This window comes from Amphiprion ocellaris, chromosome 8, assembly GCF_022539595.1.
Source record: "Amphiprion ocellaris isolate individual 3 ecotype Okinawa chromosome 8, ASM2253959v1, whole genome shotgun sequence".
Classification (NCBI taxonomy): domain Eukaryota; kingdom Metazoa; phylum Chordata; class Actinopteri; family Pomacentridae; genus Amphiprion; species Amphiprion ocellaris.
Window position 1 is genome coordinate 10,447,995 of NC_072773.1, and position 16,730 is coordinate 10,464,724.

General features: G+C 37.3%; 2 protein-coding genes across 3 annotated transcripts; one reads left to right on the forward strand and one right to left on the reverse strand.

Annotated features, from left to right (window-relative positions):
- Positions 1-1,439: 1,439 nt before the first annotated feature.
- Positions 1,440-7,872, forward strand: c8h1orf174 (chromosome 8 C1orf174 homolog). Of its 2 annotated transcripts, none has more exons than XM_023276277.3 (4): positions 1,440-1,731; positions 3,286-3,339; positions 3,596-3,967; positions 5,197-7,872. In XM_023276277.3, exons 1-4 carry the CDS (start codon positions 1,720-1,722, stop codon positions 5,353-5,355), a joined length of 597 nt encoding a protein of 198 aa, XP_023132045.2. In that variant the 5' UTR covers positions 1,440-1,719; the 3' UTR covers positions 5,356-7,872. The 2 variants fall into 2 exon arrangements, with proteins under 2 accessions (XP_023132045.2, XP_023132044.2); XM_023276276.3 differs by having other exon boundaries at positions 1,446-1,731; positions 3,286-3,357.
- Positions 7,295-13,142, reverse strand: dffb (DNA fragmentation factor, beta polypeptide (caspase-activated DNase)). Its single transcript, XM_023276256.3, has 7 exons — positions 12,964-13,142; positions 11,856-11,982; positions 11,529-11,714; positions 10,065-10,144; positions 9,775-9,948; positions 8,509-8,609; positions 7,295-8,346 (listed from the first exon to the last, which is right to left on the reverse strand). The coding sequence occupies exons 1-7, from the start codon at positions 13,084-13,086 to the stop codon at positions 8,097-8,099; spliced, it is 1,041 nt and encodes a 346-aa protein (XP_023132024.2). The 5' UTR covers positions 13,087-13,142; the 3' UTR covers positions 7,295-8,096.
- Positions 13,143-16,730: the final 3,588 nt, after the last annotated feature.

The window sequence follows — 16,730 nt, forward strand, 5'->3', positions numbered from 1 at the left end:
AAATGTTTGTTGATGTTAATTTCAGCGTATTGTGTGACTCACTGTTTTCTTCTACCAGTTAAAAGGGTTATGCAAACAGGGTTGTTGTGGGACAGTTCCATGCATAATAATTATTATTTAAAATATCATGTTAATAACCCCCCCCCCCGCCGCCAATTAAAAGAGACATCAATGAAAAAAATAATACCAAAAAATTCTATTTAAATTTCATTTTAACTGTGTTGATATTCAATTTGGTCATCAGGGGGGTGGGACAAGAGAAAAATAGCATTTTTAGGGGGAATTCCAGACTTATTTGGTATTTTAAAAAATATTTTCAAACATTCTTTTGTCCAAGGTTTTTTTTTATTTAAAAAAAAAAAAAAAAAAAGGTCTCAGGACAAGTAAATTTACACAACTGCATGTTCTAGTATTTTGGACATGGATTATTTGAAATAATCAAATAATCCATATAAAATGTCCGTCCAATTCTGGAATGACTCTAATAGCACATATGTTCAGTGTGAGAACCTACTGGGAGATGGAGACAAAGCTCTTTGTAGTTTGTTGTTTTGGTCTTTCTTTTAATTTGATCTATTATTCTATTATTTTTTTTGTTCTGAAGTGTGTCGGCTCACTCAATGCTAATAGTAGACTGGAGCAAGTGGAGTTTTGCTGTAGATTGTTGTGAGCAAAAAGTTACCAAAAACGCCTAATGTATCAAATTTGATACAAAAATATATCATAAACAAAATGACATGGCGATTTTACTTTATTTATTTATTAATTAATTTATTTTTTTTTGGGGGGGGGGGGGTTCTGTTAAAAGGAGTAATAAACATCTCAATACCAAAAAATTAGAATTTTCTGGCTATTTTTTGACGGGTCAGGCTTCACAGGGCGAACAGTGCAGGCTCACTATCAGGAGCAGTGAGGAGCGTCCATCACCACCCTGGCTTCTTGTAATATGTTCTGTCTGACCAACAGTCCAGAACCCAACATATTACATGTGTTATACTAGAAGAGACTCAGAAATGATGCAAATTCTTACATTTCACTTATTTTTTAACCTAAAAAACTGCAAATAGGATTATCCTGCTATCATACCAAATCAATGCTGGTCCTCTATGAACTATTTTTTAAAACGATGCCTTCAACACCTATTTTTTTTCTAAAGGAACCATTCCTGTGTCTTTTTAGGCCTTCTTTAAATAACCCGTCGGAGAAGGGATTTTGTGCAACTAAAACGCTTCTTTTCAGGTATCACGTGAAGAACCATTGTTGGTTCCAGGTAACACCTTTATTTTTCTACGAGATAAGCTTTTTTTTTCTTGTTTTTTTTTTTAGTTACAGCTGACTAAGCATCGATATGTCTAAGGTGAATATTTTCAAGTATTTAGTCCACAGGTGTCTAGTGACATAGTCCGTTTAATATTTGTAAACGCACGAACCATTTCCTTGAGAAGCTCCAGGATAGGCGGTCCAGCGGTAGATCCACCCTCCGTGCTGGACCTGACAGCCGCCCTGGTCGTCCCGGTCCACCGCAGAGACGCTGTGACCTCCCGCTGAACCTCCGCAGCAGGAAACGCGGTGAGGCGGTCCCGGAGGCAGCTACTCCGCATATCAGTTTTATAGCTGCATTTCGCTAGTCGAAGCTAAACGATATTAAAGCTAATGACGACCAGGGTAGCCGACCTGTAATACCGTGGTTGCTGGAAAACGGAAGCATTACGCCTGTGAATGGTGCACAAGGTGAGTGTTGATCTAAGCGATAACAAGAAGCAGGCAGCTAGTAATGTCAATTAATTAGCTACCGTAGCTCGTAGCTCTCCTGCTAGCCCAATTAGCTTGTAGCCGTGATGTCGAAATCGATTATCGTGTAGCGTTTTCCTCGCCGTAGTGAGACCGTAGCTCGTCCAGTGACCTCCAAGTAGGTATCAATGTAACGACCAACAACGTTGAAGTCATGTTTTGTAATGTGGGTCTCATTTATGATACCAAATAGCCCTTGGCTGTAATGGTTGATTTAACTACGACGTTGGTTCTGTTGGTGAAAGCTAATTTAGCTACATTACTACACAGATGATGTCGTCGTAGCACTCACGGTTTCATTGTGCTTTATGGACTTTAACTGTTCGGATACATGTGCAAATGGAAACCTGGAGGAACTAAAGTTCAGAGTTTAGAGGAGGACTTCAGTGATGACTTATGACATGAAATAGCACACATTTTGGGAGGAGTTTGACTTGGGAAGGTGATAGGGACGCTGTTGGGGTTGAAGCAGCACTGGACGGCCGTACAGCTGCGACGGCTTTACAAGCTGATCAGTTAACCTTCGGAAGTCATACCCAGGTTCAGGAAGTTTCTTTTCCACCACCATCCGTCTTTTAAACAGAGGACTGCAAATATAAAACATATCCACTCTGCCTTTCACAAGTGCAATTACCTTGGACATGTGCAATAACGTCTTATTTATTCTCGTATTTATTTATTTAACTGCTGCACCGGTCTTTAACTTATTTTATCTCAAATGTTTTTGATTGTGTGTGTTTTTATTGCTGACCCTGCATTGTCATTTCGCTCTGATGTAGTTTGCCTTAATGACAATAAAGTAATCTGATTCGAATTCTGATTCAGACAGGGCCTCTTTTTTCCCCCCGCCATATATATATATATATATATATATATATATATATATATATATATATATATATATATATATATATATATATATATATATATATATATTAATTGCTGTGGGCTCACTCTTTGTTGCATTATAAAGTCCTGTACCTTTATGGAAACAGCACAGCTATGGTTAGAAGTAGAGAGACATAAATATTTAAATATTTTGTGTGTACAAACCGTAAAAATGAATAAGCTAAATTTGAATTTGTTTAATGTATTTTGCAAAATGGCAGTAGTAATCAGAGAAACCCATTTAAAATGAATGCATAGATGTGTAGCAAATCTAACTTCATCTTTTTGCTGGTGTCCACCTGTCACGATAAGGTACTTGCGATGCAAAATGAAGTACACTGAAATGTGCATACTTGCAAAAATGCTCCTTTAGCTGGATTTTAAAGATGGCTTTCAATGAAAAGCTGCCCAACAACGCTAAGTGAACCCATTGTGTTGCTGGACAAGGAAGCTCAGTGAAAACCTTTAGCTCAGTAGCCTGGGAAGCGCTGGTATTATGACAGCTGCCTCTCAGCTGACTGAACCCAACTTTTTTTTCACTAACTGTTTGCTCGAATGAAGTATTGCCATGAGGGACTGAACAAACCATATTATGTTGCTTTGCAGATGCCTGGTCAACCTGATAATTTAAAGCCCAGAAAGAGGAAGAGCAGCTCCAAGGTTAGAAGCTCCAGAAAGGTTTGTGTAGCCTGTATGCATAAGACAACAACCCATACCTCATTCAGAGAATATTGCAAGTTAAAAATCGTCTTTATTTTAACTGCCTTTAAAAGTGGCATGTTGATTTTACCCCCGACTGAACAGTTGTGACTTGCGAGAGCTTCACAATTGCATCTAAGGGCTGTAATGGACACTCACTTGAGGCTGGATTAACTGTAACATCATCCTAACAGTGGTCTTTGACTTTCTGTTACAGGTTTCTGCTACAAGGAGGAGATGTACGAAAAGTCCAATGACACACTCAGCAGCAGAGAGTAATTCAGTAGTCGGTGATGACAGTAAAGCAGCACCTCCTCTAGAGAGACGCTCTCGTATTAGCTGTGAATGCCACCAGTCTGCTGGCAGGAGGAGATGCTCAGCATCACCACAGCTGGAAGGACAGGAAGAGAAGGAGAACGAGCTGAGGACGGGGCCGGACCTAGACAACTACAGAGAGAACAGCACCTGGGACAAACAGGAGCCTGAGTTTATGGATTATGAAGAAACGGACAAAATCATCTTCCCAGATGATGACAGTAACCAGGTTCTTCCTGTGGAGCAGTTCTTTGGAAACCTGGATACTGTGCAGGTGAGATTGTTTGGTTTTTCCTTGTAATTGAGTTATCCTGTAAATGAAGTTGGATTATGTTGCTCGAAACAAATTATTGTGGGGGATGGGGTCACACTAAGTAGCTGAAAAATGCAATTTCAGTTGATGACTGTTGATTATTTTTAATGGCCTGTTTTTTAATCAAGACCAGGAGTCAAAAGGTTGAATTTGAATTTCACTGTGTATGCAACCTTTTGTAAAGTCTGTCAGCCCCGAACAGGCTGCTGGAATGTGTTGCTTGTGAGGTGGTGGGGGACATAGTGTTTCCATTATGTGCTTTGTGGTGGTTTGTATTTGATGTATTTAAGTGAAACTATCAAACATTCTACTGGACAATTTACTTATTGCTGTTGATGAAGTGTCTACTGCAGGTAAATGAACTTCTTTTACATTTCTGCTACTGCTAGTGAAATACAAAGCATGGCTAGTAAAGATGCACAACGGAAGACCGTGACTCTCAAAAGGCTATATGGTGCCAGTAGTGCAGAATGTACAAAATTTAAGTGCCCATCTACCTTTGCACCAATTAATTCAAATATCTGGTTCTTGAGTTTCTTTTACTGGCCCTCTTTTCATCCTCAATCACAGTTAACATCTTAAAACTGACATTTTACCCTTTTATACATACAGTTGCAGCAGCTGACGCAACATGGAAGCCAGCCATGGCTGGATTTGTTATGTTCTCATTTTGTTACATGTTTCCCTTAAAGTTGTCTGTTATCAAGACATCAAATTAATAAAATACAGGAGCGAAATAAACAAATTAACCATCGCCTTACAGATGCTCATATTACAACACACTGTCTATTGCAAATTGTTTTCAACATTGTTGACCAGTATGCCCTATCACAGTCTGTATAACAATTACTTATAACCAGTTTAAATGACAGTTCCATTCTGTTTGAAGAGCAAGAGAAATCTCTCCAATCATTTTACATGTGCAAGTTATATCAAAGAACATCCCTAAATCAAGGACAAAATCAAACTGTAGAGAAAAGGTGCTCTTGCTAGCTACAGTTTTACAGATTATGCAAGTGTCTTCTGAAACCCTCAGTGGCACCATGGATGTAGTTCTTAATTAAAACGTTTATTTTACCCATCACAAGGACTTTGTGGGCCCCAATGCCATTAAGGTGACAGAACAAGTTTGATTTGATTTGTCTTCAGGTGAAAACTGTCATGTTGTTTGAATTCCTCTAATCTTTCAGGATTTTCCTCAAAGATCATCAGCAACTTCTTCTCATGTCCAGAGGGAGAAGAGGAGACGCCATTACTACGCTCGGGAGGACAGTGATGAAGAGGAGGGAGGCCTTAGCAGCATGCAGCGAGACGACAGAGGGACACCTAGTGAAGAACAACTCCTCTGATGACTGAGGTGGACTCAAAGTTATGCCTGTGGAAAGACATAAAACCTCTGAGCACTTAGGAAAAAGCAGCCAAAAGAAACTACCTGTTCAGACACTGCATTCAGTAAGTCCTTGTCATCTGCTAAAACCACACCTCTGTTATAAGTAGACCATGTGTGAAGGTGGGGAAAGTCTGCTGCAGTGTGAGGGAGGTGGGTATGAACTTGTGGCTGAATATGCTGTCAGTGTACCATTACTTACAGAGAAGCCACCATTATCTGGGTGTGATTATATTAAACCTGTGACTTGTCACAACCCAAACACACAAGCATCACAGAAATAGCTGAAGTTTCGTCACAGGTGAATATGCCTGTTTTAAAGCAACTTCTCGATGTCAAGCTTGGACAACAGTGTGCAACTTTTTCACTTTAAAACCCACCCAAATATGCTTGAATGCCAAAATGTGTTCTACCCGTAACATTTAGTCTGATACTTAAAAATGTTAATTGTAGCTGTCTAATGTAGCTACAGTAGTAAAATTCTTCTGCTCACCTGTGAGCAAATAGTTACACTGTTGAATAATTTCCTGCTGAATGTGTGCTCACATTGCACCTAATTTAGGTCTAACTGAGGGGGTTCTAAAAAGCTAGGAAATTGTTATTGGTGTAAGTTAATGAGTTATTTTCCCAATCAGTTCACTCTCAGTGCAGCTGCTTATTTCTAACAAGACAACTACACATAAGAGCTTTTAAACTTCATTCATCGAAACATGATATTGATGAAGTGAATTTACACTAGCGTTCAAATGTTTGGGGTCACCTAAGCAATTTCATGTTTTCAGTGAAAACTCGCACTTTTATTCATGTGCACAAGGGTTTTCTAATCATCAGTTAGCCTTTCAACACGATTAGCTACCACGATATACCATTAAAACACAGGAGTGATGGTTGATAGAAATGGGCCTCTGTACCCCATGTAGGTATTTCATTAAAAATCAGCCGTTTCCAGCTAGAATAATCATTAACCACATTAACAATGTCTGGACTGGATTTGATTGTTTTGTTCATCGAAAAAAAATATTTTTTCAAAAATAAGGACATTTCTAAATGAGGTCTGACACAGTTCCATTATAAAAATACATGTGAAAATTACTTTAGCTTTTGGCTAATTCAGAGTGAAAATAATGTTACTGATAGAATATTTTGTGAGAAAGGATTATCTGTGTTCTATTAGCTGCAGCAACAGTAGTGTAAAATGGTCTGCGCAGCTACTCTGGACCACGTTAAAAATCATATTTATTCATTTTCTGTATCACCACTACTTATTTAGCTTCCCATGGTAACACAATACATACAATTTGCCTGCTGTAATTGCAGAGCTTTGTTCAGTGGCATTACTAAAGAAGCTCAACAGGTTTTCAGTTATATGAACTAGCCACTTCATGTTATATGTATTCCTTCAGAGAGATAATCAGGAAAAGAATTGGTTAAAGGGTGGCGTTCTCACAGCTGATTTTTTTTTTTTAAATTAAAATTTCAAACTGAGTAGAACCTCCCTAGAAGATTAGCTGTGCAGCATCAGTTGCTGTGCTGATCTAGCAGGTCCAAAGAAAGGTTTGTGACATTGAAAAGTCATTATTAATCTCGCAAAATAAATCTGGCTTCATAGTACACACCCTCTGGTCTCACTTGGAGGTGATTTTGACAAAGCACTTTATGAGAAAAGTCAGTCCATGCGATACTGCTTCATAATTGAATGCAAGTTTGCAGTTTAAGATGCGTCCTGTAAGATGCCAAAGAGAACTGATTTAAAGTTGCAAGCTTCAAAATTATAATTTTTCCAAATCTACAAATTACGTTTTATAAAATACAAAAGTGATCTATAATAAAGTTGGCATAGTGACCTGATTTCAGATTACATAACTATAACGAAGATGGATAGAGAACACGCCAAAGAGCAGTTCTGTAATGAGAGCATTTATTACCATGAGCTCATCGTTTCATATGAATGTCATGTCAACAGTTTATTGCATAAGAGTCATGATTCACCAAGTGTCTAATACTCCTCCTCAACACGTGTGTGTCAGTTTTTTGGCAGCTTTTTATCATGTCTGTATATACACATATCAATGCAACTAATTTCCGTGATAAAGTTCCTCGTGAGTTCATATTTACAAAAATGACAATTGTATACAAAAAAGTATTGTTTAAAAACACTGAAATCTGGAAATAATTAGTGGATAACTTAATCCTGACTGAAAATGTACTCTAATCATCTAACCTGGAGGTTAACAGTAATTGCACTTTTGCTATTCACATCTATTGTACTATTTTGTGTAAATTTGATTACCCTGACCATCAAAATCAAATCTTTTATATATTTTTACTGCCTTATTTATGCAAATTGCTTTTCACATTTTCTATGCAACTTTCTGACTGAGTGAATGCCTCATTCATTGAGTAGACTTTGTAATCAATTCATGTATTTTACATTGCCGTGCCAACATGAAGAATTAATAAATGTTGTTCATGGTTTCAAGTGCTGTTTGAGTTTAATTTCTCTTCTAAATATAAAACAGTTAAAGCCCTGAAAGTTACATAAGTTATACTTAGGGTTTATAAAATAAAAAAGTTAACAAGGTGATGCCACTTAATCCCTCCTGATGTGATCTTGTTAGTTGACTTTTCGCTTTCAGGTAATTATCAGATTTATCAATAGCTCATACAAATGAGCATTGTTTTTTCCTAAAAAGATACAAATCCTTAAATCAGGCGCCTTTTCTTCACTTTGGGCTTCTGTTTGGCTTTGTCTACATTGCTGGTATTTATAAAAATCTTCTTTGGGTCACATAACAGGTCGTGGTGTCCTTTCTTGTGACAAACGATGTGGACGAGCTTAAGGTTTTTCCTGCTGAACAGCAGTTGGTAGAAGTAGTTCAAGTTGACATCAGTGCTCTTGTGATTCTGTAGAGCTTCCAACAGTGCAGGGATTATCGTCCTCTTCTTTTCAATCCTGGACACAAAATGAAGAATTGCAAACCAACATTGAGAAAAAAAGATTTAAAAAAAAAAAAAAAAAAAAAAGGTATTTCATAATATTAGAACATATAATGGTCAAATGAGTATTGAAATGAATGTTTTGAAAAATGCCTGCCACAGCTAGCAGGTGTCCAACCTGTGGTCGAGATTCCAAGTGCTGAAGACAATCCTGCTGTCTCGGCTGCTGTAGGGGTTGATGGAGTGGAGAGTCTGGCACTCTGCCTGATCAAAAGGTCCCTGGGGAGCCAACAGAAAGGAAGAGGTATAAACATGGTGGAAAGCAGATCCAGTCCTTTCAAAATACCTGGAAATTTGTAGTGACTCTTAAGCCCAGTGCAGACTGCACAACTTTAAACTCTTTGCATTGCTGTGCTGCTCACACTTTAATAATTATTTTTTCTGTCCCAGACTGTGTTGTTGACACAAATACTTCAAATAAAAATCAGTGACTGGAGCAGAGGCCTTTTCCATAAAACAAGTTTACGCAATTAATCAGACTTATTTCAGTCAGTTTATCTGTGCTCCACAACGCAAATTTACAATAGCTAAAGCACAGTTACTCTGGCAGCTTATGCTGAGAAACACGCTTGAGTGATATGAATACTTTTTATATGCACTGTATTATTGTTTTGGTCCCAAGTGTGTAAATTCTACCAAACATTCAGGTGGGGCGAAGTTGTTTCACTTTTCCATGATCAGATTCATGGAATCATTAGAACTACTAATAAGCATTAAGAACAAGGAAAAAGATTAAAGATAACTGCTTCTATGTATCTTGAAAATGTGCTCAGCAAAAAATATTTCATGTTACTGTGCCACCACACTTGGAGGGTGGTGGCAGGAACAAAATACATGCTAGTGTCTTTATTAAAGTGAATTAATGATTAATCTGCCTCCTGCCTGAATTATACTGTAACAGTCTAATTTATGTATGATCTATGATGACAAAGAGATAGAAAACACAACAAATCATAACGAGGGGAGCTCACATCTTCCTACGAAGCCAAGTTTCCCCTGACTCCTCTGTAACTCACACCCTGACTTTAATCAGACTACTATATCGAAATATTTTATTGCATTTGAACTTAGCAGCTACTTGTATTTAAGCGAACAGCTGATTTCTGCAGCCTGTCTCTTTAGTTTTGCTAATGGCAGCTATATTACCTTTTTCGGGTTATTAGACGTTTGAACTGAATGTTTCTAATAGCAGCTATGTCGCTGCTTTCTCTGTACCATGGTCATTTGTCAGGGTGACTCAATTTGATCAATGTTTGACCTCTCAGGCTGCTTAAGGTTAATTCAACAACTTGAACCTGTATAGAACTAGCCTGAACACAAAAAGTCATGTGGACCATGTCATTTAACTCTGGCAGTCCTATTGATACCTCACTGTTTGTAATACCTGGCACGTAAACCATCCTTCTTTAGTACAAAGGCGATGTGGCTCCTTTTCGGTCCTGTCAAAGTAGTAGCCATTGTATTTGGCAGCTTTCAACATTTCCGTCAGGCACTTTGATGCTTTCAAAAACTCTGTCTTAACTCTAGCTTTCTGTATGGTTTTGGTGGCATCATCCACCTGTGAACAGACACAAAAAAATCACAACAAAAAAATGAATTTTTAGAAATTGTGTTTGTTGAGGAAGGTTCTTATACATGCCTAAAGTGCTGTGTCACCTAGTCTCTGAGTTTTACCTCTTTCATGTAACTTCGTATCCTGCTTTCGCAGTTAAACTTCATGTAGGCAGACTTTGTTTTGAATCGAGCATCCACACCTGAAATGAAACTTATTTAGAAACTAGCTTGACGACACATTCCTTTAGATTCACGTCAAGTGTTTGGGGGAACATCTGTTAAAGGACACATACAACCGATCAGGCATAACATTATGACCACCTTCCTAATATTGTGTTGGTCACCTTTATGCTGCTAAAACTCCTCTGACCCAGTGGGGCCTCTGGGGATGCCCTGTATCACCGGGATGGTGGTAGTGAATTTTATGGCACATTCCACAGATGCTCAATAAGATTTAGATCTGGGGAGTGTGGAACCCAGGTGAACATCTTAGCTCTGTCGTGTTCCCCGGGCCACTCCTGAGCAGTTTTTGCAGTGTGTAGGAGTGCATTGTCCTGCTGAGGGTGGCAACTGTCATCAAGGACTGCTGTTGCCATGGGGGGGTTGGTTGACCTGCAATGTTAGGTGGGTGGTACATGTCAAACATCCATGAATGTCAGGAATCAAGGTTTCCCAGCAGAACGTTGCAATATAACAAGATGATCAATGTTATTCACTTCACCTGTCAGTGGTCAATGCTGTGGCTGATCGATGTATTTCTGTTCACATTTTGCAGTTAGTGTTCTTGCACAGGGAAGTAATCGAATAGTCTTAGAATGAGCCATGGGGTTCTCAGCTGGCCTGAGCTATATAAAGTGTCCATGCTCAATCACGTCCCTTATTATTTTTTTCATTGGTACTACACGCCTATGTCTAGAATGACAAGTTGAGATTGGATAAGACGGAGGTGAAGGGGCTCTACTATCAGGATTGGACTGGCTGTGCAAGAGCCACGGACAAAGCACGTTTGAAGTTTGTTCATCTATCTAAAATTGTGGTTTCATTATGTGCTTCAATGACAGTTTGCATATGATGAATGTAAGTGAAACTATCAAACATTTTATTGGATAATTTTTCTATTGCTGTTGAGTAAATGTGTATTATTAGACACTATCATTTTATCACCTGACATACCCTCTCCTCACCTGAGTTACATCATAATAAATTGTGGGCCCTTCTTATTAATGACATTCATAAAAGGTGAAGATAATCCACGTTTTGAACAGCAACTGGGAGGCTGTGGTTGATTGTGAACTGAACAAGAAACTGACAAGCTCTATGAAAATTGTGACAGTTGAGCTATGTTTTGGGATTTATGTGGAGAATATAATTGGTTGCAGAGTCATAGAAATATCCTATTCAAGATGGCTTCTCTTAGTAACAAATCATTTGCCTGATGGAAGTTTAACACCAAAAGATCACCAATAAATGCATTTTTGTAAGTTGAACAATGTGCAGGAGTCTGAAACTTTTAGAAACGAGGCAGCATCAACAAGTAATTTGTTTTCCAAACTTTCTGCTCAATGAGATTGCTGGACTCTGTACCTTTGAACCAGTCTTCATCTTCTTCTCTGCTCTCCCACTCAGACGTGTCCTCCAGGTTGTGTAGCAGGTCACTGAGGATTTTACGCTTCTTGGAGGATTTTTCATCAGAGAGTAGTGCCTTTGCTGCTTCAATGATCCCATCAGCATGCCGGTCTGTGTTCAGTAACTGACCGATGTCATACGCAACTAGAGTGAGATTCACAGGGGTTAGAAGGGTTATCAATAGCTAGAAGCTGGCAGTTTGTCTGGTCAACAGAGCAAATGCACAAGTTTAGAGTTGAAACACATCTTGATTTTTGTAACAGTGTCTGGGGTTGATTCATGTACCTCCACTCCATGTCTGCTCTTTAGACAGAAGAACAAGTTCAGTGTTATCTGCCAGGGTCTGGAAGAAATCCTCTGTCACTACTGTCCCATCCTCATATAAACAAAAATGAGCACCAGAGAGTGGCAACTGCAATCATGGAAACATAATAAAATCAACGTTAACATATCATGCAAAAACTTTCTTTGCTGCTTGATGCAAAAAGACAACTTTCACATCGCTTAATCCAATTTAAGAGTTCTTGGATGACTTTTTTTTAAAAAAGAAACTTTATTTACAAGACAAGACATTAAGGTGGTTGAGGCTCAGCATGTGTACAGAAAAATGAATTAGAAACACTGAAAAGTAAGAAGTGGTTACAAAAAGGAACAGTGTCAGTTGTTTGATCATTTGAATGAGCACAATAAAGTTTTGTATGATGAGGGCAAAGTTAGATCTATTTGTCTGTCAAAGCAAAAAAACTATTTGCATGTCTTTGCCAGTGTGTTTTCTATGCAGATACACTATCCTAGAAAACCAACCTAATCATTCTAGAATGATTCGGTCTTCATTAACAGATAATCATCTGGTGAAAATTCATATATGTACACATACACACACACGTGAGAGCTGACAACTTCTGAGTTGTGCTATGGCTTGAATGTAAGCAGGAAACCATTCTAGGCCTTTGCATGTGCAGTGCTGCTTATGACATACCCTGGGAATACAATTAAGCTTAAGCATGTCAAATAGAATCTAAATTATTATGTAATGAGCTGCATTTTTAGTTGTGTCCATAGTATTCTTCAGATAATATACCTTTAGTGGTACTAGGCATTAAAAATAACAAGAAATTGAAGAAAACAAGGGTGGTCGAATAATTTTTTTCCATGATTGTATATTGATCAAATATCACTGGACACAGACACATTTAGGTTTAGACAAATCCTCAAAGTGTTCCTTCAAAACACGAACTGAACAAACTCACAACACCTTTCCCCCCTCCTTTCCCCTACTCAGGTTTACCAGCTGTATAGACGTTTGTTTGTTTGTTTTGTTAGTTTGTTTTTTAAATATGCTCCGACAGCAGAAAAAGCGGAACAGAAGGAGTTCATAAGTACGGACGCTCACCTGGAATAACTTGCAACTCTTTTTTAGCAGCTCCTTCACATTTTTTGCAGCAATTCCGTACTTTTTGTTTTCACTATAACTTCGAATTTTCACAGGTTTATTTTTCCCGAAGAGTCCGAACATCTCTGTGTTTTCAGTTCGCACCTACCGCTTCCTTCTCCTCCTTCTTCTTCTCCTGAACTCAGAGTCAGGCGGTGCTGGTTGGTTGCTGCCCCCTGCTGGTTCTCTGCCGCTACTGTCTCTGATGCCTGGAGCCTCTGTCAGTAGCACAGGAGGCTGCAGGTTCTGGACCACACTGCTAGACCCTTGTTTTTCACGACCAACCACACCTACTGAATTGGGTGTACCAAAATCCCACCCAAATAGTTCTTTTTGTCTAGATAGGCATAGTTTTAAAGGTTTATTTAACCCAAATACTACTTTCTAACCAATAAGCTGTTGTTTTAAAGATTTGTTCCAAACAAAATACTACTGTACGTCCAGGTACTTACAGTTTTAGAAGTTTCAATCAATCAAGTGCCATGCTATTCAGCATATTCGATCATTTCTCTCCAGCTCCTCCGATCTTTTGCTCTCTGAAGTGTGACTGTTGCCCGTTCCACGTGTAGCCATGATGTAAGTCCATCTATCATTTTCATTCTCTGTCTGCCTCGTCCTCTCTTCCCACTAATTTTTCAAGTTGTGACAATATATTACAGGGTTTCCTTCCTTAAGATGTGTCCAAAAAATGTTGCTTGCCGTTTTCTAATTTTGTTCAGTAGTGTATAATTTGTGTTTAGTGTTTTTAAAACATCTTCATTAGTTATTCTGTCCGTGTAAGATATACGCAGCATGCGTCTGTAAAACCACATCTCTGCTGCAGTGGGATGATTCTATAATTAGGGGTTCATTTCAAGTCCATGGGGTGTATTTGTCAATGTTAACAAATATTGTTGGTCATTTTTTCAAGCAATGACCAATTTCAGATTGGAAGATATTTCTCTTTCATTTAAAAGAAAAAGGTAACGGGTTCCATAATTTATTTAGCAAAAAATGCAAATTATATATTGGAATTTACAGCTTTTGTGCTGTCCAGTTTCTTCAATGTGAAGTTTGCTCTTAAAACTTAGCAATAGAATATATGTTTTTATATATTATTTCAGCATTAATTGTTCAAAAATAATCCTTAAAACATGATAAACCTGTTTTTAAATCTATTTAAAATATTAATATACATGAAATTATTCACTTAATGTCTGTCTGAGAAATCCTTGTCAGCTGTGTTACCCACTGATAAAAACCCCTATAAATCAGCACTGGTTTGCTCCAAAATCACATGACTCACGTTGGTGGAGGACACATCCTTTTTGGTGGGAACCCTGAAGACAGTGTGGTAAGTTTCAGCTCCTCCTTGTCAGTATTTCATCAAAATGATTGTCTACACATGGAGCGGATTAATTGTTCGTCAACTGTGTTATCAACATTTTCTTGTGTACTTACTTTATATGTTTTAATGACAAAAATGTAAAGAAAGCACACAGAAAAATGAATTGATCATGGTCATGTGCTGACATCTTCAATGTCTGTAGCTAGCACAAAGTCCAAAAAATGGAGGAAATGTCAACTGTGTTACATGTCAACTGTGTCACCCATCAAGTGTAACACAGTTAACATGGTTTATTTTTATTTGGCATTTTTATTTTTATATATATATTTTTTTATAGTTCATGCTTATTGAGCGTAGTTGGTTTAAACGCATTAGCTTGATTGTACTGTTTTTACACATAAATTGCATGATGAAATATATACAAGTGTAAGAAGGTAGTAATTACATAAATAATAAATAAATATAAAAACAAATAATATTCAAATAATAAATCAATCAATCAAAACAAAGTTTTTATTGCAAAGAAAGGTTTCGCTCTTCTTTTCCTAATGTGTCCTGTCAACTGTGTTACTTCTGTCAACTGTGTTATTTTATTGTCAACTGTGTTACACATGATTTTTGTGCCATAATTACTTAAAATGTTGGCTAAACTGTAATATAAATGATGAGGGACATTTCTAGAGAGTGAGGACTTACATAATAATGTTGAGTAACTTTTAAATTCAGTGTAATATGGATTTGTGTTAAAAAAAATAGTCATCCTTGATGATAATATCCTGCAGAATATCAATTTTCAGCTCAAAATTTTTATTTTCAAAGCAGTTAGACAAACAACAACAAATCTCTGGATGAACAGACCCAAGAAATTGCAAATAATTGTTTTATCAAATGTGTAGTACTTAATTCATGTCTTCTACGACACAACTTTTGTCCGTAACACAGTTGACAAAATAATGAACTAGGTGTTTATTTTGATTTGAAAATTTAAGAAATCATTAGTGGTTAAGCTGGCCAATTAATGGATTTAGCACAATCCAGGGGTATACTATCGAAACATATAGAATATTAAGCCAAAAAGAACACTGATTTTTTCACTTTTTGGTTGATCTGAAATGTACCCCTAATTATACAATCACTCAGTGATTTTACTTGACATTTTATGATTTATGTTCCAAGATTCACATCCGTATTTCCTTATGATGTTTTCACTGTACAAGGAGAACAAGTCAGGTGATAGCACACATCCCTGTCTGAGTCCTCATTTTTAAAAGGTTACTTAATCCAAATAGTGTTTTCTAACCAAAAAGCAATTGTTTTAAAGGTTTATTCCACCCAAAATACTACTGTGTCCAGGTACTTATAGTTGTAAAGATTTTTTTTTTTTTTTCCCATTTAAAGACCACTTTCTGTGATGCAATTTTAACTTGGTTGCTAAGAGCAGTGTGTTCAACAAATTGTGTAATTGGCATATTCAAGTCATTACAAGGTAAAAATGACAGCAGAATAATATGCTACTAGGCTTTCACCATATCTCAAACAGATAGTTAATAAGCTTGAGAGAGGCAAGACATGGTCTCCCTTTGCCTAGGTATAGCTTTGCTGTCTGACTCAGAGTTGCTTTTAATGGCAGACAAATAATAACTGTTATTACATATAACTGTTACTATGTTGTTAATAACTGTAATAACAATAATGACTATAATTCAGCTTGGCCAGAGATTTGGCCATGCCTTTACTCATCGCTACTCGTCTAGTTGTTCAGTTCAGTAGGTGCCACTGTTGCAGAAACAAGGGTTCTAGAAATGATGTCTTACTAACTGTGGCCGTGGAAATACAGCCTCCTCTACTGCAGGCACACACTACTTGATAGAATTGGAATATTTTTGCAACTGAAAATGAAAGTAGCAGTATTACAATGAAAACAAACACTCCATTGCTAGCTGACACTCAGAGTGTATTATTTACACCTTGCAAACACTATTGCCTATGGAATAAAAAGTTGTATTCTGTTTATGTTGAAACAAATGTGTGTTCCTTTTTTTTAGGATGTACAGCATACACAGCATATTCCTAGCTATTGATGTAATTTTTAGAATAAAAAAAGTGATAAAAAAAGATATCCCAAATTCATTTTGCGAAAACCTGTAATATGACAACAAAACACTTACATTACAACACATACAAATGATACAACTTCATGATCCAATGCTGAGATTTCTGTTCTGGAAACTAATGGAAAGAAAATCCTAGTTTGCATTATTTATACCTAAAATTATAAACAAAATAAAACTTGTAATGCAAAAAATAATTGTGTAAATGTGAGTAAATCAACTGAGAAATGCTCATTGGTATATCTAACACTTAGAGGTTAGACTTTATCCACTTGTACCATTTTAGCCGA